This window comes from Phocoena sinus, chromosome 10 (genome assembly GCF_008692025.1).
Source record: "Phocoena sinus isolate mPhoSin1 chromosome 10, mPhoSin1.pri, whole genome shotgun sequence".
Lineage (NCBI taxonomy): Eukaryota > Metazoa > Chordata > Mammalia > Artiodactyla > Phocoenidae > Phocoena > Phocoena sinus.
In genome coordinates, this window is record NC_045772.1 from 3584743 (window position 1) to 3612409 (window position 27667).

Sequence of the window (27667 nt, forward strand, 5' to 3'; positions counted from 1 at the left end):
GGGGCGCATTTCCCGGAAGAGATGAGTAAACCCAGTATCTGGATGCCTGGCCTTCAGCGGATTTAAGGGTGAGCACTTAGTCGAGGTTGTGGAGTGGCCCAGCTGATGTCACTGGACTTTGGGCTCAGTCTGGGGGGCCCCACCTTGCCCGGGGGCAGTTTGGTGCAGGGTTGGGGCCGAGTCCAGTTTCCTGAACCGCAAAGGGCTCTGGGGTTAGGAGTGCTGCCACCCACCTCCAAAGTGGCTGAAACCTGACACATCGGCAACTTCTCTTCTGCTGCTTTTCAGTTAAATGTGCGGTGTTTTAGCTACCTGGTAGCTCCAGGTCTTTAATCACTGTGCATAATCCAGGTCCATGATGGACCAGCCATGTAAATGACTATGACATCCCAAGTGCTGTCTGCCAATAGCAAGGTAAGATGTGTGGATGGCAGAGCTGTGAAACGTGAAGGCATTTGCACTGGGAAATTAATGAAATGTGGTGAAAATCTCCTGAAGTTGGACCTCTAAACCCAGGAGGGTGGCCCTCTGGTGGCCATTGACACTGCTATACAGAAGAAGTGGCCGGCCCCTCCCTGGGCTCTGGAAGCACCTTGGTCTCCCTTCCAGTGGTGGACTTAGGGGCCGGGAGCCAGAGAGGAAAAGAGCTTTGTCGACCCGAGCAGCCAGACAGAAACCCAGACAGGAAGGGAAGGGGGTGACACACGGGGTGGCAGGTACCGCTTTATCCAGCGCGTGCTCTGGGGGGCCTCCTCCCATCTGTTTGAAGAGACTTCAGGTCAGGTTACATCTGTCCTGCCTGGGGACACTTGTAGATTGGACAAGGCACCACGGCCCCCAGGAGAGCTTGGCTGTTCCCAAGGAGCCTTGGGGAGGGCGCGCACGGAATGAGAAGAGCCAGGGAGCAGGCGGGGCCAAAGGCCCAGCTCGACCCCAGGCTGTGGGTGGGAAGGCTGGAGCCCATTTGGTCCCTCTCTCCCACCCACCGTCACGCCCCCAGAAGACAGCGATGCGTGAGCTTTGCACCCACCGTGACCCCCGGCAGAAATGCAGCCTGTGCACAGGAGATCCTCCATAAATGTGTGTTGAATGAATTCCAGATTTTGGGTTTTCCCCTGTGAAATGGGGGGCCGGGTCAGACAGCTGAGGACCCCTGCGGTGGATTCTAGAATTCCACACTGCCCACCGGCGTGGAGACAAGAGGGAAGGAGTGGACGGCCGTGACTCCTCTGGGCTCTCCAGCTGGGCGAGGGCCCTGTTCCAAGAGTCTAACCGCTAGACAGGGACAACTCCAATTATGAACTCTGACTTCCAAGCATTCCCACCTTTACCTGTGATGCCCTCTACAGGTGCGGCGGTGCCACCCACGGTACGCTCTTTTCTACTCTTGATACCACCGGAGTCGCCGTTCCAAATGATGATTTGCCTTCACGACATTCACCAGAGAAAGCGCAAGCACGGCCCTCTGGGGACAGAGTTCCCTGGTTTCGTGCTGGGAACACTGGATGGGAGCCCCCAAAGCAGGTCCAATCAGCAGCTTTTCTACTGTGTGCTGTGAAGCCACTGAATTAAGACTGTGAGAAATGGTCTATAAGGATTAGTGGCTTTCAGGCCAGCTAGTTTTTAACAAATTAAGTTAGAACAGCTCCAGGCAGGGAGTAAGCCTTCCAGTGACCCTGCCGCCCTCCTGCTGCTCGCACCCGAGGGGACTGTCCCTTGTACACCTCCTGTCACCTTGGTATCAGATAAGCCCCTCCTCTCCCACGCTTCCCTCTCCATCCCGCACCCCACCTCCCTAGAGCAGCCTCCCCTTAAGGTGTGGTCTCTGGCCCATCTCATCGGAATCACCTGGGTGCCCAGTGAAAGTGCAGATTACCGGGCCTGCCCCGCCCGGAACTGAGGGTTGGGGCCTGGGGTCTGCATTTAACCAATTTTTCTCCACAGTAAATTTTGAAAATCACTCTTGTAGAAAGCAAGTTTGGATAATATAAATGGTGCACACTGACGAGTAATAACAATCGCTATGCATGTTTGCACATCAGGATAACCCTAAACATCAAGACAGGCTTTAATACATTTCATTTATTTAACTTAATCTAGACTGTTTAACTTTTCATACAAACTTAATTTTAAAAATAGTCACTTGCTATTTTACATACAAAAGGTTCAAAACAAATTCTTCACCTGGAGCGACTGTGGCTCTGCTCCCAGCGTGTGAGCGGGGCCGTGAGGACGGGCGCCGTTGAGGACGGAGGCCGTCGGCCAGTAGTGACCTCAGGTGGCCAAACACCCCCCAACCCCACGGCCCCGCTCCAGGCACGGCAGCTTTACTTAGGGTTCTGTTTTGTGTTTCAAGTTTTCCAATACAATTCCTCGTAAAATTTATTTCTGAGGGTGGAAAACCACTTTCGGACTGACTGTTCTTGTAACTTTGAGTGAAACGCAAAGGATTTCATTCCGCTCAGAACTTGACAAGTGGTGACTCCACGTTTTCCTTGTCAGCCTCGGGGCTCAGCAGGATCAGAGGGGAAGCCAAGTCTATGAGCTGCAGGAGAGAAGCCACAGAGGTGAACGGAGTGTCCATGCCGCCCCTTCCCGGCCCGCAGACCCCGAAGGACTGGTCCCCTGAAGACCAGGCTGCCTGCGGCCAGCTCCCTGCGGCTCGGCACCCAGCTGCTCAGTGAACCTGGCTCAGGCCCAGTGGAAAGGCACCTTGGCCATCGTGTGTAAGCAGCTGGAGGGAGAAGACGCCAAGTTCCTCAGCCGTTTCTGCTCGCACGGCGCACGTGAAGCACCCGGGGGCCCTGGCCCCGGGAGGGCTCCCGGGTGGCTTCCTGCTCGCGACTTGGCGAACTGTGCGCTCACACCGCTAACGGTGAGGCGAGCCGAGCCACGTCACCCTCAGGAGCCCCAGTGGCCACTCTCCAGGGTCACCGGGACGTGCCTGGGGGAAGAGGAGACCCAACTGAGACCACCCAAGGCCGAAGCCAGTGAGGCCCCTGCCACACCTCACCTGTCCCACCTCGTGGCAGGGCTTGGCCACAGCCCTCCTGTCGGCATCTGGGGTGTTTGTCAGGAGGTCGACCAGGGGCCCGCTTCCAGACCCCAAAGCCACACTCGCCTCCGGCGTCTTGCAGAAGTCGATGAGCGGGAGGTCGCCCAGGGGTGTGGCTGCAGCCCGCAGGGTGACGCTAAGCTGATCCAGTTTGACATCCACGAGAAGATCCTAGGCAAGAAACAAGACTGAAAGGCGATCCTAGCATCTTCTGTCAACCATCCTGGGAAAACAAGTGGGCTCTGCTTAGGTCCCACATGACTGGCAGTTTGGAAACCCAAGGAAGGAGGGCTGGGCTGGGCCCTGGTGTGGGGAGGGGCTGCGGTGGGCGCCGACAGCCCTCCTCGCCGCGGCCCTCCGGCCCGTCCGCTCCCTCCTGCCAGGGGCCAACGCTGGAGCTCCCGCTCACCCACTCCCTGCTGCCCCGCTTCCCATCTCCCACCCTTTGAAACCTGGCCATCTCCATGGTCGGAAACGGGAGACGCAGCTTCTGTCTCCTCCAGAGGTGGGAGGTCCTGACCCCTTCCCTTCGGTGCAGCTGGCACCAGAGGAGCCGGGGTCACAGATGACATTCCGCGGTCACCCGGGGGTAGCCCAGGACAACACAAGTCAACGCTGTCTGCTTCTCGCACCTCACTGGGTGTTGTAGCTTCAGGTGGCTGTGCTTCGTCCAGCGCTACTTCTGTGGTGATACTTTTTGAAAAACTGAAGTCACTCTTTTCTGGAGAAAAGTTAAGTGCCTGTGGCACAGCAGACGCAGGAGGAAAGCTCCCATCCGGGGACCAGCCTGAGGGCCCGGCGGCGGCCCTGCTGTCACCCTCTCTCACTGGCGCAGTTCTGCGGGAGGGAAAGAGGGCATCTCATCAGGACACTTCCGGGCGACACTCGTTTGTTTGGCTGTGGCTCGGGGAGACTGTTTTTGGAGAAGTGTCGTCCCGTGAGGAGCGGCCAGCTCTGGTTCCTGCTCCTGCAGGACGACTGCACAGTCTCCGAGGTCCCTCTCAGCGCCAGCTACCAGTCTGCATCCCACGTGCCTATGTGATGCCTTTTTCCATAGGTATTAAAGAGGAGGAACAAGCGAGGACCACGTGCGGGCATCCCGCCTCTGTCCACGCGCTGCGGCCATGTCCACCCTCCCGCCCGGGATGCCACCTCCTTGGAAGGCCTGGGCCCGCGGACAGGTCTGAATGCCCTGGTTACACGCTCTGCGGCGGGGCCGTCCCCATCCACCTGTCACCCTGCAGATATGCTGCCCTGGTGTCTGTGTTGCCTGTTAGACGGTGCAGGGAGACCCGGCCGGGCCGCCACTTCCCGCTGCGTCTCCAGGCCCAGGACAGAGTCTGCCGCCTGGCGGGCCTCAGACACCCGATGACTCGGAACCGAATTACAGGAGGAAAGCAGCAGTTTCCGTAAATTAATACAGCGTCTTTTCTTTTTAATATTTTAAAGGCTTCATAATAATTTGAAAGAATTTTTCCCTCTGCTGACGCCTGCAAACCAACGACGCGTGTGAACAGAGCACTGTGACTGGCCACACGATGGGCCTGTGTCTTACTGTCTGGCGTCCCTTCTCCCCCACGTGACACACAGCCCAGCACTTTCTTTCTCTAGTCTTCTGTGTCCTCACAGAACTAAACAGACGTGTACATGCCCGACACCCACTGCTGGCAGATCTGCACACTAGCGCCCCCAGCCTTTCCCAACGCTCGGCCACAAGGAGAGAATCGAGGCCTGATGCGACACTGCGCCCGTTCAGTCTCCTGCACAGACAAAGCAGGACCAGGGCCAGCGAGTGGGAGACAGGGCAGAGGCGGGTGGGCAGCATCTTTTCCCAGGAAGCCTGAGTGTGGCCACCCTGACTGAAACCCTCGAGGGCAAGGCTGCGGGCTCTCCCTGGAACCCGGCCACAGGGACGGCTCCTGAGTGCGCAGCTCTGCCCCAGGGCTCCTCCCTGTGAGAGACTCTGGTCTCCCCCAAGGGTGTAAAGAGGTCCAGGCATCCTCCCCGCCTGCTCAGGCCTCCGGCCTGGACCCGGGATGTGACGTCAGGAGAGAAACACAACCAAGGAGCAGGCGGCCTGCCTTCCCCGCAGAGACCCACCAATGGGAGGGCGTGCAGTGCGGCCAGGCTCCCCCACGGCTGCCGAGAAGCGGTGATGAACCGCAGTCTGGCTGCTTCCTGACCGTGATTTCCCAGCACATGATCACTTGAGGTTTTATGAATCTGAAACAAACTTAGTGCAGCCTTTAACTCTTACCTCACTGCAGATTTTTTCTGGGGCTCAGAAGAAAGTCGCCGAGCAGACACACGCAGGGAAGAAGCCAGAATCCTGGGCATAGTTTTAGGGGTCGCCAGGGGCAGGCTGGAGAGTCGACAGCTGGCAGGCGTGGGCAGGGCTGACCTGCGCCCCGTGCTCACAGGGGTCCTCACGCTGCTTATGAGGCTCTGCGATGCTGAGGACCATCTAGCAGGAGTGCTGTGAGCAACCCTAGAAACACGAAAGTCTTAAGCGGAACAAAAAAATCTAACAATTCAGCCATGCGCTAACGCAGTAGAAAGTCCGTGGCTTCAATGTAGAAGATTCAAGCCAGCGAAGCCCGTTAGAGCCCTGTCCTCTGAGCAGGGGGTGCGGCCACCGACCCCCCGGGAGCCCTGGCGTGGGCTTCGGTTCCTCAGTGGGCCCATCTGAGGTTCTGATCCAGTGTGGCTGCACGTCATGGGTGGTACCATGAAGTGCTCTCCACGGGAGCTCACAGGGATCTCAAAGTCACCTCTTGCTGGCGTTAAGTATTTCCACAAGGAAGTCCAGGCCCAGGGCGGGCCCGGCCGGGCACGCGAGCCGACAAAGCACTCTCCGTGTGCACCTGCTCCTGGGTCTAAGGCCCCTGAATCAGGTGTGAACGCAGGTGAGTGACTCGGGACACCGGATGCCTGTTTCCCACGCATCTCTCCTTCCCACCCTGGCGATACCTGCGGCTTCACCTGCCAGCGCATCCTGCCTCACTGTCAGTTCGTTTGGTTGTTGATAAAGGAGAGATGCCGAATAAAGTAAACTGTTATCTTATTAAACAAAATAAAGTCAAGGGCCTCCCGCCAACGTGGAGCCCATGGGAGGCCAGATGGCACATCTATCATCCACCAGGGACGGTCCGCATGCTCAGGAAGAGTCTAAACGCAGACTCTAACATCCACTGAAAGACAGTCACCGCAGGAGCGTGGGCAGGAGAGGTGCTGTACGCAAGCTGCCCGCCCTGCAGACTTCCGGGATCTGCCCCACGTCCGTCACTGCTGAGTACTGGCAGCTCCACCACGAACTCCAGTGAAAATAAAGACAGACTTAAACAAATGTAAGCTTCAAAGTAGCCCTGGCCGGTAGGAACCATTTCCCTGTTGTACAGGCGAGAAGCCCGAGGCACAGAGAGGTGAATCGAGGCCGCCAGTGGCCGTCAGGTCTGGGTCTTGCTCTGAGCCGCTGTGCGTGGCGGGAAGGCGGCTCAGCATGGCTGATACTGTAAGGGAAGCGTCTGGCCCAAGCCCAGGAAGTGCCCCCCAAGTTCACACACAAGGAAATGAAGGCCCGGAGCCGCGCAGAGTGGCGGACGGCCCAGGCTGGGCTGGGGCGGACCCGGGGTTAGGGCCCTGCTCCGGCACTTGTCCTGCCCGCCGCACCCCAGCAAGGTCCGAAGCAGCGCTCCCACCCTGGCCACATGCTGGTGCCGGGACCCCAGCCTTGGGAACAGTGCTCCTGTGGGTCAGTGACCTCACTTTTGCCCCGCCCCCAGCTGACGGGCCCAGGACTGAGCTGCACTGGGCCAGGGTCCCTCCACTGTGACAGCACTCAGAGCTGGGCCGGGGCCCGGTCACCAGAGGGTCAGACGTGTCGGGGAGCAGCCCACCCACCTCAGCAGGTGGCAGTAAAGGTGGCAGCAGGAAAGCAGTCAGGGGAGGGGCTGCCCTTCGTGTGAATGACTCCCAGGCAGGCACACATGCGCGCGCATGTGTTTTCTTACTGTTTGCGGCACTGCTGTGCTGTGCTTGGTTCCATCCCCGCTGGACAGATGGGGAAACGAGGTCAGAACGGTAACCTGCACTAGATCTAGACCACACAGTGGCAGCACTGGGACTCAAACCGGAGTCTGAGTGGCTGAGCCAGGCCAGTGGTCTTCAAATGGGGTGCACACGAGTCACCTGTGAGACCCTGCAGGCCCAGGGCTCCACACCAGACCCACTGATCGGAACCTCCGTCGGGGGCTGGGCGGTCTGGCTGGAGAACTACAGGTTCAGGGCTGAGGACTGGTACTCCCAGCTCCGGAGGCGAGTCTGGGGCCGCCGTCACCACGAGGGACACGAGGGCGGCTCCAAGAGACCAGGCTCAGGCCAGGCATGTGGAGCCAGGCTGCGGGTTCAGAAGTTAGCAGGGGCCTCAGTTTGTTCTCATAAGAAAAGAGTGGCACGGACACATATACACTACCAGATGTAAAATAGATAGCCAGTGGGAAGCAGCTGCATAGCACAGGGAGATCAGCTCGGTGCTTTGGGAGAGGTGGGATAGGGAGGGAGGGAGGGAGGGAGATGCAAGAGGGAGGGGATATGGGGACATATGTATACATACAGCCGATTCACTTTGTTATACAGCAGAAATTAACACACCGTTGTAAAGCAATTAGACTCCAATAAAGAAGTTAAAAAAACAAAAAAAAAGAGGAAGCAGACCGACTCAGTACCTCCCCACCGACGTGCAGGACTGCGGCCTCTGCGCCCGACAGGACTTTGGTGTCGCACCGTCCAGGGGTTCACCTGAGACGAGAAGGGAAGTGACAGTCAGTCAGATGCGGGGCAGGTGACGCATCTGCCTTCACCAAACAGGCGGTCCTCCTCTAAGTGTCCCACGTTCCCAAGATGCAGCGAAGACGGCACGTAAAGTAGACGAAGGCCAGACAAGCCAGAGGGAAAACCTTCCGGCCCTGGCGTGTGGGAAGGGACATGTCCTCCCTCCCCGGCGACCCACCAGGCAGGGCTGTGGTGCCAACCAGCGGGTGCAGAGGAGGAAGAGTCCTGGTCTCTCCACTGCCCTCAGCCTGGCTAATCCCCAGACGGGGACGGAGTGGCCAGAGGGGCGAGGCGGCACACAGCACACGACCCCGTCGGGTCTCCCCGTGAGCCCCGCCTGCAGAAGCGGCGCCAGCACGGGGGGGTCCAGGCGGGCCCCACAGAGCCCGCCACCGCCTCGGCTCTCGGGAACCGGGAGGGCACGAGGTCATCTTAAGACGTGACGTTATTTATGTGCCGTCTGGTGGTTGATGAGCATTTCTGCATGTGTGGTCTCATCTGGTCACAAGGCAACGACCAGCGGGCTCAGAGGACTGAGCCCCGGGCCGCCATCCACGGGGACCAAGTCCCAGACTCACCCGGGGGCCCCCAAAGCCACAGGTGCCAGGCCCCCTGGCAGCACCCTTCTGTGTTTTGGAAGCCAAGGGCAGAGGCCGACCCCAGCCCCAAAGGGGAAGGTGGCCCGGGTCTCCGAGGAGGCAGGAGAGGCCCAGGCCCTGCTCCTACGGGTACCTCCCCCCCGGCCCCCCATCTCAAACCAACCTGCACCTGCCCCCTCGCCCCGTCCTCCCTCTCTGCCCCCGATCCACGTCTCTGTGCCTCTTCACAGCAAATCTTCTCAAAAGAGCTGCCCGTATGTGCTTATCCTCATCTTCCACCTCCTGTTCTTTTCAAACGTTGATCAGATCAAAGTGACCCACACACCAAAAAAAAAAAAAAATGAAGAGATTCAAAATGGCAGGCTCCAGCCACACCTACCCTATTTCCACCTTGCTTGTTTCCTGAGGTGTTTACCTTCTATCTCTAAATTACATATCCTGCTACTCCCTCGTTTTTCAAAACCTTGAGATGTCATGATATGATCCCAGCTCCCTCACAGTCTCACGGCCCCGATCCATGCGGCCGCCTGCCCTCCAGGGTTTCCGTTTTGACAACTGAGTCTAACGGAGTACGCAGCCCATCTTCCCGCAGTGCCCATCCATCCCGTACCTCGAGTTCGTAAGAACTGCCTCCAGGGATTTCCCCGGTGGCCCAGAGGGTAAGACTCCGCACTCCCAACGTAGGGGACCCGGGTTCGATCCCTGGTTGGGGACTAGATCCTGCACGCATGGCACAACTAAGAAGTCCACACGGCACACCAAAGATCCCGCGTGCCACAACTAAGACCCGGTGCAGCCAAAACAAATAACTATTTTTTAGAAAAGGGAAAAAAACCCAAAAAGAACTGCCTCCATCTTTTGCTGGTTTCTTATTTGGCGGCCTGTGACGAAATGTCCTGCAACCTCTGTCTTTGGGAGCGTTTCCACGTGGCTGCCTCTTGGGCTCCAAGCCCACACGTTTCCTGGAGGTCTCTCTCCCAGACCGGGCTGTGCCCCTCACTCTCACCGCCTCCTGTGTTGGGTTCCCCCTTTTCAGGCCCCATAACTTCTTCTTTCCTGTTTCCTCCCTCATCTTAGTGGAAGACTCTTCAGGAGCTTCCAGAGAGTGCACAGGAGGGCAACTATTTTTGTGGAATTTCAGATTATTAAAGTGCCCTTATTATACCCCAGTCAACCAAGGCTTAGTCCAGGGCCCGAGTCCGAAGGGCCTGGAAATTACTTCCTCCCGGAGCTGCAGGTGCTCTTCCCTCCAAGGAGCTTCTGATCCACAGAGACGCCTGCCGGTCCCCCGGTCTCCGTCCCTCGTGTGGTTCCTGGAAGCAGTCACGGTAAATGACACTGAGAACCAAGAGTGTTTTCAGAGACTTGTATCTTAAAGGCTCTGCCGCAGCTCTGTTCACACCGTCCCCATGGCTCCTCTGTGATGACAGCCAGGGTCACGCGGCAGCCAGAGTGAGCGGCCACCGCACGGGCAGAGCTGCAGGGTCGCGCCCACAGCCTTGCGGGCAGACGTCGTGGAACCACTCGGCCCGGGACGAACGACGAAAGGTGTGCCCGCTATGGACCTGCTGTTGCGAAGCAACAGGAACAGCCTCGCGCAGCGAGCGTGCAGATGTCAGAAGGGCCGAGGGCTGAGGGCCCCGCCTGGGCAGCGGAGGGCAGGAGTCCTGTGGCTCCACACGGCTGACAGCCGGGCAGTGGGGGACCAGTCGGCAGCCAGGCAGCGGCAGCACCTCGGCCAGAGGCGTGTCGGGCTGCGGGCGTTTGGGAAGAGGAAGCAAACGCTGCTGAACGCGGTCCACGGGCCCTGCGCCAGGGGCTGCCCCGAAGGCCCCGTCTGTCAGGGCGTCCGTGTCTGCAAACACACCGGGCTCTCCGCGGCGGAAAGCTAAACTTCCCCTGCGGCTCAGGCTGCTCCTCTGAGGTCCAAGCTCACACCCGGCCCACGGAGCCCGCGGGCACTGCAGACTCCACAGGTCCACACTGGACAGCTAGTCTCCACCCCGAGCTGCTCTCCCTCCGGCCCTCCATCACCACGGTGCTCCTGCCAAAGCCTCGGGGTCACTCTGAGTCCCCAAGGCCACACTGCCTCCTGGTCTCCCAGAGCGTCCCCAGGTCGGAGCCCTTCTCACCTTTGCTGCCACCACCTCCGCGATCTCTCGTCTGGACCCCAGCCAGGCATGGGCATGGTCCTCCCTGCTCCCACCGCGGCGGAAAGCTAAACTTCCCCTGCGGCTCAGGCTGCTCCTCTGAGGTCCAAGCTCACACCCGGCCCACGGAGCCCGCGGGCACTGCAGACTCCACAGGTCCACACTGGACAGCTAGTCTCCACCCCGAGCTGCTCTCCCTCCGGCCCTCCATCACCACGGTGCTCCTGCCAAAGCCTCGGGGTCACTCTGAGTCCCCAAGGCCACACTGCCTCCTGGTCTCCCAGAGCGTCCCCAGGTCGGAGCCCTTCTCACCTTTGCTGCCACCACCTCCGCGATCTCTCGTCTGGACCCCAGCCAGGCATGGGCATGGTCCTCCCTGCTCCCACTCTGGCCACAGGGCCTGTCTCTCCCTCTGCTGAGGGATCTGTCGAAGGTCATGTTCCTCCCTGCTCAGACCCTCGCAGGCACCCCCTCTTGCACGGGTATGCCGACGGCCACCTCCACGCACGGCCCAGGCGAGCTGGCCTCTGACTGCCTCTCCGTCTCCGTCTCTTCTTACCCTTATCCTCGCTCACTAACGGGGCTGAGGTTGCTGGTTTTGATCAGTATCTGCTCCCCTCTTCTTAGAAAGACGTTTTAGCTGAGTGTAGGAAAGACCCCATACCTTAGCATCGCCTGCAGGTAAGTGTGGTCACGTGACTAAGTCCTGGGCAATGACTTCCACAGAAGGAAGTGGCATGTGCAACTTCCAGTAAGTATCCTTGGAAGGTAGGGCTTTGTTCTTCTTCACCTATTTCACCTTTCCTGCTGGTAGGTGTGAGGGCTGGAGCTGGTGCAGCCATACTAGATGATGAGGAAGAGAAGCTAACCGTGGCAAAACAAGATGGAAGAGGCCCGGACCCCTAACACAACGAGAGACATAGCAGCTCTGGAAAATCTACGTAGACTTTCAAGTGAGAGGGAACTAAACACCTATCTTGATGAAAACCGATGCTATTCTGGGCTTGTAGCAGAACCTAACCCTAACTTAACTACACATCCCTACCACTCCAGCCTTCGTTCTGTTTTCAGAACTCGTCCAGCACCTTTCTGCCTCAGGACCTTTGCACTTGCCGTTTCCTGCCTGGACCGTTCTCCCTCTGGCTCTTCTAATGGCTGCCTTCTCCTCATGGCTCAGATCTCAGCTCAGTGTTACCTCTTGAGGGAGCCTGCACTGGCCATCTAAGCTTAAAGAACCCCTCTATCTAAATTCTTCCCCATCCTCTTTTATTCACTTATGACCTGAAAGTATACTTATTTGACACTTCTTATCTTTTATTCTTAATATGTACGTTCCACGAGTAGGATATCTGTCTTACCATTACACCCCTTATACCTAAAAGAGTGTCCAGCACTGGACAACACTCCAAAGAACGGCTCATTCTTACATAAGCAGTAACTCAAGTGAGGTTGTCACGTGTTAAAGGCCACCTGTACTGGCCAGTGAAGCTGACAACTTCAAAACGTTCAAGCCACTAGAAGGCGTGTGTTTGAGCGAGGAGAGCTGTGCTCCCCCTTCATCAGCTCCACGCAACTCCTTGCACTATACACATTTATCAGATTAATTCACCTTGACCAAACGCCCCACCTACTACTTGCCAGACACCATGCAGGGCTTTCTGCCTGGTAGCGCTGCCAGGATGCCGGGGCAGGTGGGGAGAGCCCAAGGAGGCTGGAACTGGAGGGGCAGAGTACTAGAGAGGAGGGAGCTACAGAGAGAGAAGGAGCTCTAGAAACCTGAGAGGGACCCCGAGTCCTCACTGCATAGACAGCAGCAGCATGCACATGGGGCAGGACTCCCAAAGAGACAAGAACCACCACTAGGAACACTGCCAGCGTCACGCAGGGCTGCGGAACACACCAACTGGCCAGAGTGGACACCTCGTGGACACAGCACACTCAGGAGAGGCTCAGGAAGGCCACACGTTAGTTGCAGGGCTAAACTATCCCAGGAGTAAAGGCCAAGACCTGCCCCATCAAAGCTCTAAAAGAAGCCCCGAAAGGATCAATTTCTCCTGAAATTTAACTGCCTGCCAAAGTAAAATTCAACCTCTTAAAGAAAGACAATGAAGTCCAGACATACAAAAATATAAAATTTATGATGTCTAGCAGACAATAAAAAATTATTGGGATGAACTGGGAGACTGGGATTGACATATATATATACTATTGATAGAGGAAGATAGACAATTAATGAGAACCTACTGTATAGCACAGGGAACTCTACTCAGGGCTCTGAGGTGACCTAAATGAGAAGGAAATCCAAAAAAGAGGGGATATGTGTATACGTATAGCTGATTCACTTTGCTGTACAGTACAAACTAATACAATGTTGTAAAGCAACTATACTCCAATTAAAAGAATTTTTTAAAGGTAAATCTATAAACATTAAAAAAAAATTATTAAGCATGTGAAGAAGCAGGAAAATGTGACCATAACCAGGAAAAAATCAGTCGATAAAAACAGACCCAAAATGACGGGGAAGATGGAATTAGAAGAAACAGACTTTAGAACGACCATTATAAACATGTTCAAGAATTCAAAGGAAAACATAAAGACCATGAGGACAATGGGGAAACTATAATGCCAGAAATGAAAATTTAACTGGACGGGCTCAAGAGCAGATTAGACACACTGCAGAAAAAGCTGTGTACACGTGGGGACGAGATGGTAGAAACTATCAGAACTGAACCACAAGACAAGAGGCTGGGGTGGTGCGCGGAAAACAAAGCTTCGGTGACCTAAACGACAACATACAGAGGCCTACAACACAGGCAACGAGAGTCCCAGGAAATGAGGGGAAGCAAGAAAAAATACTTGAAGGAATAACGGACACAGTTTTTCCAGATTTGATTAAAAATATCAACCCACAGATCAAAGTAGCTCAAGAACCCCCAAGCAGGATAAACACAAAGAAAGCCATATGAAAATACCTAATAATCGACATGCTGAAAATAACAAGAGAAAATCTTAAGAGCAGCCATGCGACAATGACATGTTACATAGAGGGGAGGAATATAATATAAGGTAAGAAATTCACTGAATTATCCAACACAAAGAAAATTAGAAGACATATATAAAGTGCTTTAAGTAAAACGAAAGCAAAGAAACCACCATCACCAAAACCAACAATTTTTAAAATTTTAAATATAATTCGTTCAATGTTTTAAAAACACATTAAAGAAATAAATAAAAATAAAAACACATTAAAGTGCATCTATTACTTACCAGTAGAACACTCGGGAATTTTAAATTGACCTGCAGCGGTGGGCATAACCTTCGCCTTGGAATTCAGACAGGAATCGCGCCTTCTTGTACTCCCAGTCTTATTCATCTGAGAAGACTGTGACGAACTGAGATGAGAGTTCAGCCCGGGGCCTCCCTGTCCTGGACTCTGGGGTTGGGTGAGAGCTGCCCTGGTGGGCGCCCTGGACTGCTCCGCTGTCCACTCAGCAACTCCAGGCCTCTGGCTCTGCCTGCAGGACACGCCTGCAGGGCCCGGCTGCAGACACAGCCGTGGCAGGACAAGTCCCGTTCTGCCCGACTGGCTGGTGTTTGCCTGGGAACTGTCCGCAGGAACGCTTGGACGTGCCCTTGGCTTAGCTGGAAGAGGAGACACAAAATCTGGTTATCACTCAAACCGATGTTAGTTTTAAATTATGAAGTTCTTTCTCTCTCTGACACACACACACACAAGATATGCTAATCTACCTTAAAATATTGTCAAATGAGGAAAATTACTTATTTCTATCATGGTGATTTCCATATTAAAAAAAATATGAACAATATTCTGTATGTCCATCAGGCAACATCCTCAAACACGGGACAACCCAGATTGCTCGCGGCTTAGCTGAATGTAGTCTCAGGCGCCAATTCTGGACACAATTACCAAGATGCACATAAGGATACGTAAGTTCAAGCTCTCCTATCTTCATTGATTATGTCGACGGCAGAAAACTACCCTAGCTGAACAGGTGAAAATGGATGGTCTAGACACATGCCCCACCTGGCCAGTCAGGGAGGTGGGGAGGGAAACATGAAGAGAAGACAGTCCTTACCGGTTGGTTCCTTTAAATTACAAGGAAGTTAGGTCATATCAATTATGAGCGTTACTTAAATCAGCATAGTAGATAAACTAGGGTGAAAATACTCAGCTGCCAGTACACGCAACACAGAGCTCAATCTGGTAAAAGGTTCTTAAGAGAAATTTAAGAGAATGACTGAAGCCACAGCTCATGTTACACCGTGTTAACGGTTTCACAATGCTCTCCCCATCACACTATGGAATCTGACCCTGGTGACTCTGCTACGCACAACAGAGAAATATACACTCACCAGAAGCCTCCCCTCAATCTGTCTCAACCTTTTCCAGAGGCAGGACCAGAAATCGTAAACAAAAATGGTGCTGATGCCCTGAACCATTACAGCAAAACAGACCTCACAGCACCTAATGTAATGGAACTTTTTTCCACTGGACACATGCCACGTGCGAGACACAGGAATGAGACTTTACGTGGTTCTTCTAAGGCCCACAAGGACACCGCCAGGGAGATGTCATCCCCTCAGTTTGTAAAGATACAGGAACAACTTAAGTTCTCTTAACCACCAACTAACAGGATTCCAAATCAGATCAGTCCCATCCAGGAGTTTAGACTTTTCACATTTTGTATACAAAGTGCACACCATGCTGCTCAGCCTATGGTCAGAGTCTACACAGCAAATATAATTTGAAGAGTTTCATCCTAAAGAGCAGGAAGTCCAATGCCTTTCCCCGTAGCCTACTAGGGTTTCTCCCCTTTACCGCTAGATGGCACCCTTGGCTCGCAAAGATTAAAAAGTAGCTTGAATTTAAACAGCTTTGGGAGTACAGATATCAATAAACACACAGGAGTTACAGGGGTTCTATGCCCTAGACTATCTGGAACAGCCCTACTTTAAAAAAAATCTGTGTCTAATCACATGACTGAGGCCGGCCTCAGCGTCCTTCCAGGTCCGCTGGCACCAGGAGAGCGTGCCCACTTTGTGACTGCTTATCCTACCCTGAACCAGGACTGCCCATCAGAGGCATGCCCCTCGGAGGAGGACAGGGACCCCAACAGTCTCCCCTGCCCCAGACCACAGCAAGCCTTCCAGAATCTTCTGCTAAGTGGTTCTGTGACAAGTCTGGCAGGAATGGACCGCGCTCAGGGCCGGCCTTACCTTTGCCAGCCGCTGGAGAAGCACACACACTGGCACTCACTCCCGAGATGGACCCTGAGGAGGACTTTCTTGCAAGACTGCCAGCACATCCAGGTGGCTTTAACATGGTTTTCTTCAGCCCAAACTAAAACAAAGACTTCATTACTACCCATGGCTTATTACTGCAAAAGGGGTTTTTAAATGGCTTTTAATAGTTTACAAATTGTCTTGAATTTAAGGAAGAAAAAGGTCAAGCAGTACTTCCCACGGAGTGGCCGACAAAGCCCTGCAGGAGGAACACCTGGCAGCCTGCTTACGGCTGATCTGGGGCCTGGACCCTGGCCTATGGAGTCAACAGCTGCGAGGCCCAGCACTGGGCAGCCTTAACGAGTACCACCAGTGACGTGGCACTTTTCACAAGCACACACAGCTCAACGCTGGAAAATAAACAGCAAAGATGTGGATGGTAGTCCCCATGCCTGTGAGGGGCTGCAGTTTTCAGAGCACTGACGTTCCATCTCCTCGGTGCACGGATGCAGTGAGGGAGACCCTGTGCTCAGAGAGGCTGACGTTCCTCAATCCATTCGGCTCCCCGGGGGCAGAGGCCGGCCCCTCACGCATGCCAGGCCTGTGTGCCCTGCATTTCGCCCAGCTGCCTCTCCTGTTTTCAACCAGGTCCTATTTTCAACCTCCCTAACCTATTTTCAACCTCCCTAACCTTGATTTTAATCAAGACGCATCCCACGTGGGGGACTTCCCTGGCAGTCCAGAGGTTAAGACTCTGCGCTACCACCGCAGGGGGCCTGGGTTCAATCCCTGGTGGGGGAACTAAGATCCCACATGCCGCATGGCGCGGCCTGAAAAAAAGAAAAGACACGTCCCCTGTATACAAAGCGTCGCCTTATTCCCTTCGACCACAGGCCAAAGCCCCCCTCAGCACTGGCCAACCCACCTTGTTTGGAACAGGGAGCGACCGCTTGCCTTGGACCATGTGGTTTCCACCGGCTGGCAAGCTAGCGATGTCCCGGGCGGCACGGGGCTTGTCAGGGGGCACGCTGCTGTGGGAATCCTTTTCATTTAGGATTTTCATCCTGGAAGGACTAGCTGGTTTCTCTTTCATGGGCTGAAAAATTGTAAATTGAAATGTGAGAACTATCTAGTCGTTCACAATGTACAGACACACGAAGGCTTCAGTTAGAACAACTGCAGCCACCATCCATCTCCCAACACACGGTCCTCAATTCATCACCTGGATGCGGCTTCCCTGGTGGCGTGGTGGTTAAGAATCTGCCTGCCAATGCAGGGGACACGGATTCAAGCCCTGGTCCGGGAAGATCCCACATGCCGTGGAGCAACTGAGTCCATGCGCCACAACTACTGAAGCCCGCACGCCTAGAGCCCGTGCTCCGCAACAAGAGAAGCCACCACAGTGAGAAGCCCACGCACTGCAACCAAGAGTAGCCCCTGCTCGCTGCAACTAGAGAAGGCCCGCGCGCAACGATGACCCAACGCAGCCAAAAATTAAATAATAAATAAAATTCATCACCTGGATGGAAAGGAATATGGCGGTTCACTTCCTCCGCCAAATTACCAGACAGAATGGTGATGGAGCTGGCTTCCTCACTGAACACAGGGCAAAATAATACCAAGACAGACCATTAATAGGAGGAGCTCCTCTAAAGCGCCTCCTCAGTCAGGATTCATATTTAAGGGTGATAATGAGGCAACTGGTTCCAGTTACATAAAGTTTAAAATGCTGTACAGAACGGAATCGTTCATTAAATGGTCATGCCCTCTACCAGAGGGGCTGCTTAACTGCAATAAATCTTCATCTAGGACTGAAAGCCATTTTTCTTTGGTGAGCAGAGTCCAACAGACAATAAATTCCTGCCATTCAGGTACAAGGGCATTCATGGAACAAATCCACGCTTACATAAGTAACCCCTCATACGAAGACTTCATAAGAAGCAAAAGCAGCTCATAAAGCAGTAACTTTCTCTTTCCTTTACATCATTCTTAAAATTGAGATATACTTCACGTAACATAAAATTCACCATTTTAAAGTGTACATTTCAGTGGTTTTTATACTCTGTGCTGTGCAACCACTTACAATGTAACTGTAGATCATTTTTGTTGCTCCTAAAAGAAACTCATGACCATTAGCGGTCACTGCGCATTCCTCCAACCTCCCAGCCCAGACAACCACAGATGTACTGTCTCTAGAACATGACTTGCCTATTACGGTCACTTCCTGTACATGAGATCATACGACATGGGACCTTCTGCGTCTGGCTTCTTTCACTGACCTAGTTCCCCGGGGTCATCTGTATGTAGCATGTGTAAGTCCTCCATTTCTTCATGGCTAAAAATATTCCGTGTATGGAGAGACCACATTTCCCTTATCCATTCATCAGCTGATGGGCATCTGGGTTGGTACTGATTTTGGGTTATTGTGAATGCTGCTGCTATGAACATTGCTACACAGGTTTTTGCGTGGACATACGTTTTCAATTTTCTTGAGACTATGCCAAAGTGTGGAAATTGCTGGGTCATGTGATAACTGTTTAACTTTTCCAGGAACTGCCAAGCCAAACTGTTTCCACAGTGGCCGCACCACTGCACAGTCCCATGAGCGATGTACATCCTCACCAACACTTGTTGTTTTTTCTCCTAACTACGGCCATCCTAGCAGCTGCCTTGCAAAGACACTTCTAAATAGTACAATCAAGTGGTCCAGCTGTGTCTAGAGGCGATCCTCACAGGGGTGACCTGTGTCAGTGAGTCACTCTGGATATGACTGACTCTCCCCACAGAAACAATGTGGGGAGTGATGGGGGTGCCCAAGTGAGCTCAAACGCTGCCTAAGGGTCCAGCTAACACCTCACTGACCAAAAACTCAGCTCTCCAGCAATAGAGCACTACTTAGGACCAGGAAAATAAAAGGACCCAGAAGAAGCAAAATTATACCCCAACTCCCTGTCCTGAGTCCACGTGTTACACACAGAACCACGTTGCTTTCATTCTAGAAACATCGCTTCAGAAATTTACATCCAAATTATTTCCAGGAAGAGGAGTTTGCATGATTAAAGGAGCAGTCTCAGCCCTGGGGAAGCAATGGTCGCTCACCCCGTTGGTGCAGGGCTCTGCACGCCAGACCCACTTTCAGCTTGGTTCAATGCTGGGTTCTGATAGTAGGGAGTCGTGTGGTTCCGGAGATGTGCTCGTAAAGGGAAGCGATTTTCTAGGCCCTTGCTGGGTGTTCTGCATCGACCTAAACCTGCTAACAACCCCACAAAGCATCATTCCTCTCTCACTGGCTCGGAAAGGGCGCAGGGCGGGCTCCAAGCTGCTCCTCCCTGAGGCAAACCCAGGAGACGGCTGTCATCTGACACCCACCCTCTGCTGCCCCGGAACCCTCCCACAAGAGCCGCTCGGACCCCCGCTTCCCAGAGGTGGCTGGCCGCACCCCAAAGGCACACAGGTCCACTGCCCCCTCCCAAGGCAGTGCATCCACTCGTGCCTGGGAGGGAACAATCTAAACTCAGTCATGGTTAGGGAGGGAGACCAATGGCCATTCCCGGAGGGGGGATTTTTGGAAGAAGGTGCTTGTTAACGCACATAAAATCCCTAACGGGTGGAATACCCAGTGCTGTAACAAAACAGAAGGAAAGATCTCAAACTGAATTGAAGAGGAGGTGTTTTTAAGTCACCACAGCAGCGAGGCAGCCCCGCCCACGCGCCCCAAGCCCCGCCCACGCGCCCCAAGCCCCGCCCACGGGCCCCAAGCCCCGCTCCCCGCGCCACTGGCACTGCCGCTCCTGGACTTCCCACGCCTGCGCTCCGGAGCCTCAGAGCAGCTGCGTTCCCAGGTTCCTCCCCACAACGGTTTCTGTTCTAGGACACAAACCAAGCGGGCTCAGAAGCACGGCAGCGGCTGGCTCCCCAGATAAATGTGCTGCTGGGGGTCGTGGCTACCTTCTCCAGGGCCGAGGGAATGCTTTTTCCTCTAAGAGACGAGGCTCGCGGCAGCAGTGTGCTGGTGACCTTTTTCTGAGTGCCAGCCTGGTCCGGAGGGTGAGCAGCGCCTGGCTCCACTGGCAAAGAGGAGCGTGAGGCGTGCGGTGGCCCCGGCGTCTGGGGGCGAGCAGCCGGCAGGGCCGCACCCGAGGGGGGCTGGGTGCCCCAGAGCGGCGGTCCCCTCGAGGGGCTGTCCGGCAGGTGGTACGTCTCCCTCTTCAGTGACTTGGGGCTTTTCTTCGCTTCATTTTCTCTCTCAAAGAGGTGTATTTTTAGTTTTGATTCCTGTATGAATCCTTCCACTCCCTGGCTCCCAGGGTCTTTGGGCGTGGCAGCTGGGGTCGCCTTGGCTTTGCTGTTGCTTTGTATCTGTAAGGCCAGTAAGTGAGCTTCTTTATACACTTCCACAAATTTTTCCCCAGTCAGAGGACTCCAGGATGCTGGCAAAGGAGGCTCTTCAGGAATCTGACGATTTAATTCTAAGCTGGCAGCAATACATCTTTCTTTATGGCCAACAGGTCCAAGAAAGACTTCATCATCTTCATTGGCACTATTTTATCAGAAAAGGATTATTAATAACACGGGCATTTAAATGAAAGATTCACTGAACGTGGTTATACAAAGGTCAGGGAAGAAAACTCATTTGTTTACCTTGAAGAAGACAATGAGAGATCAAAGTCAAACTTTTCATCAGCCAAAAGAAGAGTATCTGGGGAGGAGAAAGTCAGTCGTTACTTTAGGGATGGGCTGCTAACGAGGAGACATCACCATAGTCTCTACAGCTGTCAAAACTAGTTTGAAATCTCACTTCCAAAAGTGTGACATCATTATTTTAATAGCCACATTTTCTTAAGGGGCGTTAGATTATCTTATTTTTTCCATTTCCTTTTAAAAATAGCATCAGCCATTCTGTGTTTGCTAAGCTGCCACCAAAGCCTAAGTCCTTATTTTTCAGCCCTTATTTTAAAGATATAAACGAAAATGCATTCACCGAGTCATTGGAATAGCTTTGCAAGACTAGGTAAGTCGTTTTCTGGTATAGAACAGTTTCGAAAGACCAGCTGCCTCAGCTCCCCTAGAATTAAATTCCCCATTTACGAAGTGCACCTAGTCCTCTTTCAGAAGCAAATTCAGCGTTACTCAAGCACAGGGCAGGGCTCCATGCGTACCTGTCGACTGTCGCCTCTCCTTGGAGCTCATCCTGAACGCCCAGATAAAACTGCTCCCCGTGCCCTGTCCACCACAGTTGCCTTCCCCAGCCTTGCGTGTCCACGAGCCACCACTGACAGACCACGGGCTCTGGGTCTCTCGGCTAGGACGGCCTCTCGCTCCTCCAGCTTCACACCCCACTCCACTCCTGCCCTCCCCTAGGGCTCCTGCAGCCCCCGGCCGGACCTCTGCCTTAGCACCCCTATCCTGTAAATGTCTCTCACCAACCAGGCTGTAAGCTCCTCCAGGACAGCAAATGCCTGCTACTCTCCCAAACTCCCCAATGTCCAGCTAAGGGCCCGGACTCAGCAAATATTTATCAAAATGCAATAAACTGGTATCTCAATACTATAAACTTCAGATACCACTTTCACAAATCTTACTTTATTTGATCCTAATAAACAATGCACCGTGCTTGTCAAAACCATAAAATTTTAAAATACACTGATAGCCTAATTAGGCCCTACTTAGTCAATTCAATTAATCCTAACTACCTAATCAAGGAAAAGCTAGAAAGCACAATTGCACAAAAGAAATAAAGAGAAACAGAGAAAGATGAAAAGATTCATAAGCTAGTTTGCTCAACTCTGCACATAAACCTAAGAACTTGGCTGACAGAGATAGTGTTCTAAGGAAATAGAATATTTTTTGTATTTAAATGATTAAAATCGATTTATTTACAAACCTGACTCCAAAAGAAAGAAAAAAAAATCTTAATAGTTCAATTATCACAAAATAACTGGAGAAATTTATTGAAGAGCCATTCTCCCCAAAAAAGCACAAGTCCTAGATAGTTTCACAGGATGAGTCTATCAAATCTTTCAAGAATATGTCATTCCAAAACCATTTATACTGCTCCAAAGGACAGGAAAAGGGAAACCTTCCAGATTGCATCTATGAAGCAAGCACAGCCATACCAAAAACCTACAAAGTTTGCTCTAGAAAGAAAACTAAGGACTTGGCTTGTGTCAACATAAAACTCCTAAATAGGCATATTTGCGAACAGAACCCAGCAACACATTAAGAGTCGATGATGATGACTCTATCATGACCAAGTGAGGTTCAGCCAGGACCTCAGGACTGCAGGACAGTTTGGTTTCACACAATCTAGTAGCATGATCACATTACTAGACCTACGCGGGAAGCCAGGGTCACCTCCACATACACTGACAAGGCACATGACAAAACGCAACACACACTGTTGACTTTAAAAGAACTACAAAGAAAGTAATAGACATATTTTATCATATAAGGAAGTACCCATCTCAACCCAAAAGCCAAAATTAGATTTAATGGGATACCATCAGAAGCATTCCTCCTAAAGCCAGGAGCAAATACATATTATCAGTTAGGATAGATTAACTTATGCTGAAGTAACAAACAATCCCCAAATCTCAAGTGGCTTATAACAACAAAGCTGTATTTCTCACTCAAACTGCCTGCCAGGGCCCCATTCCATGTACCCCTCACTCCAGAACCCATGCTGACGGAGCCTCCACCATCGGAAGCACTGCTGGTCTTCATGGCAGAAGAAAGGGGAAATAGCAAATTCCACGTTGGGTCTAAAAGACCTACAGGTGACACGTAACATTCCCCTTTCACTGGACATCTGAGGCAAATCCAACTTTAAGTGGGCAGGGAAGTACAATTCTACCATGTATCCAAGAGGAAAAAAACAAAAAGCAGAAATACCGACGAACAGTGCTACTGACGACCATCTACACATAAATTAACCAGCAAGCCCACATCAGGCTTAATGGAGAACTACAGAAGAAGTTTCCTTAAAGCTGGCACGTGGCAAGGCCATCTACGGTCACAATTCTTAACATTATTCTGGATGCATTAACCAACACAATTAGACAAAGGAAAGAATTTGGAGGCTAAAATTACCACAATGCACAGATGCTATGATTACAGACACAAGAAAAATCAAGAAAATCAACTAAAAACTATTATAAATTGTAAACAGATAAAAGCACATGGCTGACTAAATTATTACACAGCAATCAACAGCTTTCAGGACATCCCTGGTGGTCCAGTGTTTAAGACTCCGCACTCCCGATGCAGGCGGCACGGGTTTGATCCCTGGTCGGGGAGCTAAGATCCCACACGCTGCACGGCACAGCCACAAAAAACAAACAAACAAACAACACCTTTCACATCTAAAAAGAACGGAAGATACAGTGGAAGAAAAGACCTCATTTACTGTAGCACCAAGGAGATGCAAAACACCTAAGAACAAACCTAACAAGAAATATGCAACATGGATATAAAAAAAACCTTAGTATATCATAAAGGTAACATATCAAATAAAAGGGGAAAGCGGATTATTCAATTAATGGTATTGAGATAAACTTGATAACCTTTTTGGGGGGGGAATATATATGTATCTAAAGTTTGATCCATACCTCATACCATACCAGAACAAATTCCAAATAAGTCAAAGACTTAACTGAAAAAATGAAACCCCAAGGGAACAAGAAACCATGGGGAAATCACTTTATAACCTGGTGTGCAGAGGTCCAACTATGATACCAAACTGGAAGCCATAGAACAAAAAGTTGACAGTCTAATATATTAATAATTTAACATCTCTGCATGGCAAAAATCACCATGAGCAAAGTTAAACAAGCAGGGAAAAGAACACGTGCAGCTCACGTCACAGAGGGCCGACTGGGGAACAGTGCTGCAAGCTGTAAGAAAACAACTAAGGCAGAACGGAAGAACAGACAAAGGATATGAACGGAGGAAATTTACGGGAGATAAAATGACATGTTCTTAAATATAGGATCAGGAGTCCAGCCGCACTCAAAAATAAGAGTAATGAAAAATCCTGAGATTCCGGAGATTGCACTTTTCATTTATAAGATTGTTAAAAATCAAAAAGTTTGATTTGTAAGTTACTACAGCTCTACAGAGGGTAACCTGGCAGTATCTACTAAGTAAGAAATGCACATACACTTTGACTTTGACCCAGAAGTCTACCGCTGTCAAGTATCCCCTATTATTATTATTATTATTTTTGGCTGCGCTGTGCGGCTTGTGAGATCTTAGTTCCCTGACCAGGGATTGAACCCGAGCCCTCAGCAGTGAAAGCGCCAGAGTCCTAACTACTGGACGGCCAGGGAATTCCCCCCATGTTATTTATTGCAGCAGCATTTGTTACGGCAAGACACCAGACACAAACTAAATGTTCCCGGAGAGCAGATAGGAGTACAGCACAGCCCCACAGCGGAATGGAACACTACTTAGGCTCAAAAAAAAAAAAAAAGTAACACTTCATATACTGATATACAAAGATCAAGATAAATTAGGTGCAAAAACCAAGATGCAGAACAGAGTTCTATGTGCTACAGAAAAGGGGGACTCGAATGACACATACTGCCTTGCCCTTGCACAAGTTAGGTCTGGACCACCCAGGACACCGATGACATCAGTGGCCTTTGGAGGTGGTAACTGGGCAGCTGAGGGACAAAAAGGAGATGGAGACGTACATTTCACGTTTCACGTGTCTGAACCTAGGAAGTCATTTTTACAGGTCACTGCTACAGACTTCCATCTGTCTGCTGTGGAGAAAGGAATCCCGGACCGGGAGTCAGGGGAAAAGCCTTCTATACCAGGCTCCGCGACTGGCTCCGAGTGACCTGGGCTGGCTGCCTTGTCCGTTCTGCAAACTCGGGCCGTGTGCTCCCCTGGGAGTGCACTGTCCAGTGGGCACACTGAGTGAAAGGCAGTGTGGTGAGGGGCCAACGTGGAGGTGGGGACACCTCTGAGGAAGTGGCCAGTGGCGGGAAGAGGTGGAAACATAGGTAGGATCAGATCCCGGACAGCGTCCAAGCCATGACAGGCTTCTACTTTATCCAAAGTGGGACAGGGGCTATTGAAGGGTTTTAAGCAGAAGAGAGATATGCTCTAACTTCTGTGTTTAAAAGGTTACCCTGGGGGCTGTGTACAGCGTATCAGAAAAGCAGCAGGTCGTATCTACTGAAATTACAGAGTGCACACTGCAAAGTATACAAGTAGGCAGGGACTTCCCTGGGGGCACAGTGGTTGAGACTCCACGCTCCCAGTGCAGGGGGCCCTGGTTGGATCCCTGGTCAGGGAACTAGATCCCACATGCCGCAACGAAGAGTTCACATGCTGCAACTAAGGAGCTCACGTGCCACAACCAAGGAGCTGGTGAGCTGCAACTAAGGAGCCTGTCTGCCGCAACTAAGACCCAGCACAACCAAATAAATAAATAAATATTAAAGAATAAAATAAAATACTTATGAATAAATATTAAAAAAAACAAAAAAGTAGGTGGAGGTGAGTTAACATGGCTGAGACCAAGGTGGTGGCATTTGGGTGGAACTGGAAAGAGGTAGATGGATCCAAGCTATATGGTGGAAATGACAATAACTGATGATTGAACGAACGTGGCAGCTTCACAACTTTCACAGCTGGGTGAATGGAGAGGCAATTTCCTTCCATTAGAAAGACAAAGAGCCTGCTAAGAATGGGGTGGGAGCCAGGTACCTGCTGAGTTAAGAGGTGGGAGACATTTATGTGAAGATGCCAAGTACAAGGGCAGGTGAACACACAGGCCAGAGCTCAGAGGAGAGGCTGCGCTCAAGACAAAATGTGGGCACCACCAGAAAGGAGAATGGATTTAAAGCCATGGGACTGTCTGAGAACCTGTGCGGGGAAGTACAAAGAGACCCCAGACCAGGTCCCGGAGAGAGGAAGAGAAGTCTGCAAAGAGATGGAAGTACACCAGCCAGCGAGGCAGGAGGAAAACCAAGATGCCTCAGAAGCCAAGCAAGGAAAGTTTCCGGAAGGAGAAAAGGTCCAAGGTTACTGAGAGGACAGAAAAATGAGAGCAGATTTGGCAACACGGATGTCCTCAGTGACGGATAAAGGCAGCTTGAGTGGAGTGTCGGGGCACAGGGGGTTGGCAGAGGTTGAAGGATGTGAAAAAATAGTGAAGATTCTTGAAGTCTGGCTCTGAATGAGGCACACGGCAGTGGAGAGGGAGCGGAGGATATGGGACAAGTCAGATAATGGGACCTGTCTGCACGTCGATGATGAACGTGAGTTAATGGACAGGCAAAAAAGTAAGGATGCGAAGGGAGGGTGACAGAGGGCTGAAGGCCTCAGGAAGCAGCAACGGGGGATTCAGCGGGCACGTGGAAGGGCCTCGGAAGGGGGGATAGAAGAGGAAGGGGGAGAAGACTGCAGCGGCAAATACTGTTCTAGATCCGATGAAGCAGCACCGATGACTGGCATCCTCTAGGATGGTTTCTGCAGAATGGAGTACTTAAGGATACAGGGAGACCCAGTCTACTCGCATGGGTGTTGTGAAGAACAAAGGATAAAGGATGTCAACACGCTTTAGCAGAAAAAGAGGGCGTGGCCCTTAACTCATTCTGTGAGTCTGCTGTCACCTCCACACTCAAACCTGACAGGAACAGAACAAGACAGCAAAGTTACAGACCAGGCTCACTCACTTACGTGGTGGCCAAGATCGTGAACAAGTTTCAGCCAACAGAAACCAGCAACAAGCAAAAAAAAAAAAAAAAAAAAAAAAAAAAAGGCAACCTCTAATCCAATTCCACAAATATCCGAGTGCCTATCAAGTGTCAGGCACTGAGGACACTGCAGTAAAAAAAACCGACAAGAATCTCTGCTGTGACAGAAGTTAAAACTGGGGGGTAAAGGGAATGTAGAAAAGCGGAAAATAAAGAAGTTAGAGGGATGCAAACTCCTTGAAGACAGGGGCCAGGAGTTCAACGGGTGCAGAGCACGGGATGAGCAGTGAATAAATAAACGAGTTCTCGCAGGACCTGCATCTTCCCTGAGCTCCCCGAACCAACAGCGCTGTAGTCACAGGGACGTACCATTCTTCTTGGGAACCTCCATCTCCGCTTCTCGGGCCAGGCTGGCTGAAGGCACGTCGCTGCCGTCCCCTCCTTGCGCGGCGAGGGCTGGCAGAAGTCACTGCTGGGACCAGAGGCAAGAAGGTGAGCGGGTGTCAGAGCCCAGGCCCCGGGTTCCTCCAGCCCCAGGGAAGCCTCGCAGCGTGGGCCGCTGCAGCTCGGACTAGGCAGAGGGGGCTGGCGGCCGCGGCGGGTCAGGGAGGGACGGGGATGCCGGTAGAGGCCACCTGAGCCGCAGCCCGAGGCCCTCCGCGACGCACACCCCGGGCTCGCACGCCTCCGGGCCGGGAGCTCTGGGGCGGCGCCGTCCGAGAGAGGCCTGAACGCCCCGGACCCAGACCCGGACAACCGAACTCCTGGGCTGGACTGCTGGGGTCTTTGGTTTGCCCCCAGGGCGACCCCGTCCTCGCCGCACCGCGCGAGGGGACCCCGCGGCCCCCCGGCCGAGCCCCTGCCGCGCCTGAGTCTCCCGGGATCCCCGGCCCGAGCCGCCCGCCACGCCTGAGCACCCCGATGGTGCCCCCTTACCCAGAGGTGCCGCGACGCTCCGGCCAACGCGCCTCCGTCCCGGGTTTAAACGCGCCGCGGCGGACGCGCTGCGGGCTGCCCATTGGCCGGTTTGAAAGGCCGCGGCGCCCGGTGCATCCTGGGGTTTGTAGTCGGAGTCACGGA

General features: G+C 52.6%; 1 protein-coding gene across 4 annotated transcripts; it reads right to left on the reverse strand.

The window, feature by feature from the left end:
• Positions 1–1116: 1116 nt before the first annotated feature.
• On the reverse strand, positions 1117–27567 carry GTSE1 (G2 and S-phase expressed 1). Of its 4 annotated transcripts, none has more exons than XM_032646866.1 (12): positions 27524–27567; positions 26957–27059; positions 20520–20577; positions 19827–20418; positions 16804–16974; positions 15873–15996; positions 13902–14276; positions 7780–7852; positions 5313–5543; positions 3688–3892; positions 3014–3226; positions 1117–2545 (listed from the first exon to the last, which is right to left on the reverse strand). In XM_032646866.1, the coding sequence occupies exons 2-12, from the start codon at positions 26976–26978 to the stop codon at positions 2462–2464; spliced, it is 2148 nt and encodes a 715-aa protein (XP_032502757.1). In that variant the 5' UTR covers positions 26979–27059; positions 27524–27567; the 3' UTR covers positions 1117–2461. The 4 variants fall into 4 exon arrangements, with proteins under 4 accessions (XP_032502757.1, XP_032502756.1, XP_032502754.1 ...); XM_032646865.1 differs by having other exon boundaries at positions 3023–3226; positions 3508–3892; positions 27524–27566; XM_032646863.1 differs by having other exon boundaries at positions 3508–3892; positions 27524–27566.
• Positions 27568–27667: the final 100 nt, after the last annotated feature.

Bases quoted from the DNA above. Each gene is read 5' to 3' on its own strand.
- GTSE1 (XM_032646863.1), bottom strand. From the start codon at position 26,978: ATGGAGGTTCCCAAGAAGAATG. The intron at 16,975-19,826 runs GTAGCCACGACC...ACAATTTTTCAG, and splicing joins TTCCCTCGGCCCTGGAGAAG to CCCATGAAAGAGAAACCAGC. The intron at 15,997-16,803 runs GTGGGTTGGCCA...TCTTTGTTTTAG, and splicing joins CGCTCCCTGTTCCAAACAAG to TTTGGGCTGAAGAAAACCAT.